We start from the raw sequence: 5,221 nt of genomic DNA on the forward strand, positions 1-5,221 counted from the left end.
ATTCTGGTCTGCCATGCCCTAGACCCGGGTTCCATTTCTGGTGCCTGCCCACACAAATAAATAAAGAGAGAGAAAGAGGGGGTGGGGAGGAAGGAAGGAAGGGGGGAAGCAAGCAAGCAGAGGAAGCTGAACCCCAGAGACAGAGAGACCCCAGGTCCCAGCGGTGTGGGTGGGGCAGTGCCAGAATGGGGGTCCCGTGGGTCCCAGTGCTGTCCTTTGTTCTTTAGGCTGCCAGGCAGGAGAGAAGACCTGTTGATGTCTGCTCTGGTTATTCCTTTTTCCCCTCTCTCTCATCCTCTCTTCTCTCCCTTCCTTTCTTGCATCCTTCTCACCTTACTTTCATCCTTTCCTTTCTTGTTGCCTCCATTTTTCCTTCTTTCCTTCCTCCCTCCCTCCTCCTTCCCTTCCCCCTTCCCTAATTTTCTGAGTGTTCCCATGTACATAGCACTACACCTGTGCTAGGTCCTTGACCCTTTGCTCGTGCACTGTTTAGAATTATTTTAAAACCCTTTGCACGTGGGCGGGCCGCGGTGGCTCAGCGGGCAAAGTGCTTGCCTGCTATGCCGGAGGACCTCGGTTCGATTCCCGGCCCCAGCCCATGTAACAAAAACGGAGAAACAGAACACAATAAAACAAGAAAATGTTTAAAAATGTTTCCCTTTCTTCCTTCCTTCCTTCCTTCTCTCTGTCTTTCCTTAAAAAAAAAAAAAAAAAAACCCTTTGCACGTGCACTGTTTAGAATTATTTTAAAACCTTTTGAAATAGCTCCACTTTTCTATATCTCCAGTCACCAGTCAGCCACTGCCTTTGAATCAAGCCCAGCCCCTCCGCAGAGCTTCCCTAATTGCAGTCAGGCTGGGGTGCAGGAAGCAGGGGGCCACGAGGGGCAGACAGGCCGTGCTCCCAGAAGATGCGACGCTGGCACACCGGGTCCAGGCCACAGCAAGCTAAGGTGATCTTGGGGATTGCTGCCCCTTGGCGTCAGCAGACAACCTCTAAGGTCACAGCTATCTGGAATTCTGGAAGGCAGAGTCTGGCCTACTGAGGAGTGCTAAAGCCTCCCCTACCTGAGCAGGTAAGGTGGTTGTCCACTTTTGGAAAACCTTACATTATGACAGATGGTCAAAAGTGACTCTCGAAGTCACAGCCATTGCATGTTGCAACACTTCTTAGTCCGCTTAGCCATGAAGAATATTTGTTGATTTAGCAACAGAGTGATTACCTACCCAACAAAAGGTCATGGGATTCCAATGCAGCAGGAGTGCTTGAGGGTAGACATCAGGCAGAACTTCCACCACGAGGCTGTCACTGAGTGTGAGAGAAATCAGAAATGAGGCCTCCGGAGTGCCATTCCCTGAGGTCCTTGGGAAGGGAGCAAGCAGTGAGGGCAGGATTTCTGCACCGCAGGCAGTAAGGGCACCCCCACCCCCACCCCACTTATTCTCTCACCCACGGCTTTAAAAAAAAAAAAATCTGTTAGTGGGCGCACTAGCTGCCTATGGAAAACTCAGCGTGGGGGACAGAAATAAAGGCATCGAGATAATATTTAACCCGTTTCCTTTCTCTCCCTGCCCCCCGCCCCTCGCCGCTTTATTAGGACTCGAGCCGGCACCTGAGCGCGAGCAGCCGCCGAGCCCGGGCGGCAGAGGGGGGGCCAGGTCATGGCCAGCGCAGCCGTCCAGCTCCTGGGCTTCCTGCTCAGCTTCCTGGGCCTGCTGGGCACGCTCATCGCCACCATCCTGCCGCACTGGCGCAGGACGGCGCACGTGGGCACCAACATCCTGACGGCCGTGTCCTACCTGAAGGGGCTGTGGATGGAGTGCGTGTGGCACAGCACGGGCATCTACCAGTGCCAGCTCTACCGCTCGCTGCTGGCGCTGCCCCGCGACCTGCAGGCGGCGCGCGCCCTCATGGTCATCTCCTGCCTGCTCTCGGGCCTGGCGAGCGCCTGCGCCGTCGTGGGCATGAAGTGCACGCAGTGTGCCAAGGGCACGCCCGCCAAGGCCGCCCTCGCCGTGCTCGGGGGCGCCCTCTTCCTCCTGGCCGGCCTCCTGTGCATGGTGGCCGTCTCCTGGACCACCAACGACGTGGTGCAGAACTTCTACAACCCGCTGCTGCCCAGCGGCATGAAGTTTGAGATCGGGCAGGCCCTGTACCTCGGCTTCATCGCCTCGGCCCTGTCGCTGATCGGGGGCACGTTGCTGTGCCTCTCCTGCCAGGACGAGGCGCCCTACAGGCCCCGCCAGGCCCAGCCCGGGGCCCCCGCGCCCGCCTACCGGCCGCCGGCCGCCTACAAGGACAACCGGGCCCCCTCGGTGACCTCGGCGTCGCGCAGCGGGTACAGGCTGAACGACTACGTGTGAGGCCCCCGCGAGGGGCCCCGCTGCCCCCGCCTGGACAGCACCCTCCCCCCTTCTCCCACCACCTTCCCTTCCGGCCTGTTTTTATATCCAGGGAAATAATGTGACCGTGAGCCAGGTGCTTAGAAAACAGGGAAGGAGGGGGAAATGGGAAGAGAGAGGGGAAAGCTTCATATACCAAAGACTGAAAAAAAAATCAAAAAGCCCACCTTTCCGTTTTTGTATTTATTGTATGTATTTATGTGGGTGATTTAATAACAGTTTGGGCAATGAGTCAGTGTTGGGGGGTAGGGGTGGGGAGGGATGTTTGCATTTTCAGGAATAAACCCTTTGGGCGTGGCTTACTAAACGGGCAGTGTGAGTTTCTGTTTCCAGAGCGGACCCTGCCTGCTTGCTGCTGATGGTCTCAGCCAGTGCCCGGGCAGTCTTAGCGCCATCACGGGGGCGTATGGGAGCGTGGGGGGGTGGGGGGCTCGCCTTCGCCCAAAAGATGCTGGAGCAACCCCCACAGAAAACAGTCCCCGCATCTGGGCTCTATTTCAGAGAGCAGGAGGTAAAGGGCTTCCTTGGGACACAGCAACTGACATACATCGCAAAATAAGGACAGTGGCGATTTCTACCAGCAGGCAATAGGCCCCCACGGGTAAGGAAACCGAAGGAAGAAGAAAAAAAGACAAAGCAAAAATGTGCATGGTGGGTTGGCTCTCTAGGTTTTGGGCAGGGGTCCGGTTAGGAGCGCTGCCCCCTGCTACCCCTCCCTCCCTCACCCCTCCTCCCTCACTCCCCACCCAGGGCCCAGCAGGACTTCTCTGGCTTCTCTATGGTAGCGGTGGCAGAGCTGGTCCCAGGGTGTGCTACCTGCTCGCTGGGAGGCCCGGTGAGAACGACAGCGTTGCGAACCCAAGACCTCCCTGCCTGTGAGCTGCATCACAGGACTAAGAGCTGAAAATGGCGCCCCCCACCACACCCCTTTGTCCAGGGAGCCTGGATGGAGCCCGCTCTCTGTCCACATGGGCTCATATTGCCCTGGGGACCTTCCCTCGTCTCCACTCAGCCCTCCATCCCCAACCTAAAGCTCTGGCGTGGAAGAGCTGGGCTCTATTCCAGGGAGTACCCTGGGCTGTGGAAGAGGCTAGCCCAGGACCCACACCAGGCTTTCAGGGCCAGCCTTGTCTCCAGCCATCACCGCAGGCAGGGAAAATAAACCCACACGGGCCAGGGGCAGAGCCAGCTGGCTGGCTGGGGTAGCGTGATGAGGCCCTCGCCACAGCCGCTGGGATGGAAGGGGAGAGTACCGGGCACGAGGCGGGGGTGTGCAAACAGGTGCTGGAAAGCAGGGACAGGCGGGTGACAACACCCCTGGGTCCACCAAGGCCGAGTCAGGCTCACACACCCCTGACCTCATGCCTCCCTGAGTCCCGGCTGTAAATGTAAAGGCAGGAAACCCAGGAGCATTTACTTCTGCCTGCAGAGGCTCTCCCCAGTAACATATGCCAGGGTTTAAGGAACAGTCCTACAAAACTTTCGTATTTCTTCTCTATTTTGTGCATACCACTTGTACGAGTCAGGGTTCTCTAAAGAAACAGAACCAACAGGCAATAACTGTAAATATAAGATTTATAAAAGTGTCTCATGCAACCATGGGATGCAAGAGTCCAAAATCAGTAGGTCAGGCCACGAGGCTGGCAACTCCGTGAAGTTCCTTGACAAATCCTCCAGGAGAGGCTGGCTGGCTGAAGAAGAGGTGAAAATTCTCTCTTCTTCCTTAAAAGCTCTGAACTGATTGGTTTAAATGCAGCTGATTGGGTTCTCTCATATGTGGAAGACACACCCTTAGTTGATCATAGATGTAATCAGTCAGAGATGCAAGCCACTGACTGATGATTTGATAAACCAGTCTTCTGGTTTACCAACCAGCTAAGAAATATCCTTGCAACAACGGTCAAGCCAGTGCTTGCCTGACCAGAAACCTGGCTCCGGTACCTGGCCAGGTTGACAATGGAACCCCACCAGCACACCGCTAGATCCCGGGCCACGACAGATGCCTCTGTTCAGGGTGGGGGTGGGGGGCAGAGGGGCTTTATCTGACGACAGAGATACTAGGAAAACTCAGCTCTGCCATCCCGATTAGATTAGAGATTCAGATGGGAACAGTTATTTATTTATTTTTTTTAAAAAAGCATTTTAATCTATTCTTTCAGTTACTAAAACCATATAAACCTGAATCAATAAAGAAAAGAAGTGATGTCTTCTAAAAATGGTCTGGTATGGTGTCAGTCTCTAAGCAGGTGTTCACGATCTAGAATGTGCTTCATGAAATTATTCTAGCTCATAAGTTGTTAATTACAAATTAAAGAACAAATAAAGTAACTTTTTTCAAACTCTTTCTCCAAAGTCACTACCAAAATAGAAATACGTCCATTCCAAGCCTAGGTGCATATTCCAAAAGAACTGAAAACTGGTACTCAAGCAAATTAAGTTCAGCTTTCTCGATAGCTGCACTATTCACAATCACCAAAAGGTGGGAAGAACTCAAATGCCCAGTAATGAATGGAATAAACTTGTGCGTGTATATCCACTCAATGGAATATTACTCGGCCATGAAAAGGAATGGAGAACTAACACATGCTACCATGTGGATGGATTGCGAAAGCATTTGTCTAAGTGTAAGAAGCCAGACACAAATGATTGATTGTTGCGAGGTTCTTTTTGAATGAAATGTCCCAAATAGGAAAGTTCATAGACACAGAAAGCAGATTGTGGGTGGCGAGAGGCTGGAGGAGGAGGGAAGGAGCAAATAGGGAGCAATTGCTTAATGGGTTTCCTTTTGGGCTGATGAAAATGTTTTGAAACTAGAAAGA

General features: G+C 53.4%; 1 protein-coding gene across 1 annotated transcript; it reads left to right on the plus strand.

Annotated features, from left to right (window-relative positions):
* The first annotated feature begins 794 nt into the window (after positions 1 to 794).
* CLDN14 (claudin 14) lies at positions 795 to 2,363 on the plus strand. The gene is made up of 2 exons (XM_077117686.1): positions 795 to 1,075; positions 1,598 to 2,363. The coding sequence occupies exon 2, from the start codon at positions 1,662 to 1,664 to the stop codon at positions 2,361 to 2,363; it is 702 nt and encodes a 233-aa protein (XP_076973801.1). The 5' UTR covers positions 795 to 1,075; positions 1,598 to 1,661.
* Positions 2,364 to 5,221: the final 2,858 nt, after the last annotated feature.

Source organism: Tamandua tetradactyla, chromosome 10 (assembly GCF_023851605.1).
Source record: "Tamandua tetradactyla isolate mTamTet1 chromosome 10, mTamTet1.pri, whole genome shotgun sequence".
NCBI lineage: Eukaryota > Metazoa > Chordata > Mammalia > Pilosa > Myrmecophagidae > Tamandua > Tamandua tetradactyla.

Excerpts from the sequence above, each read along its gene's own strand:
- CLDN14 (XM_077117686.1), top strand. The coding sequence starts at position 1,662 with ATGGCCAGCGCAGCCGTCCAGCTCCTGGGCTTCCTGCTCAGCTTCCTG.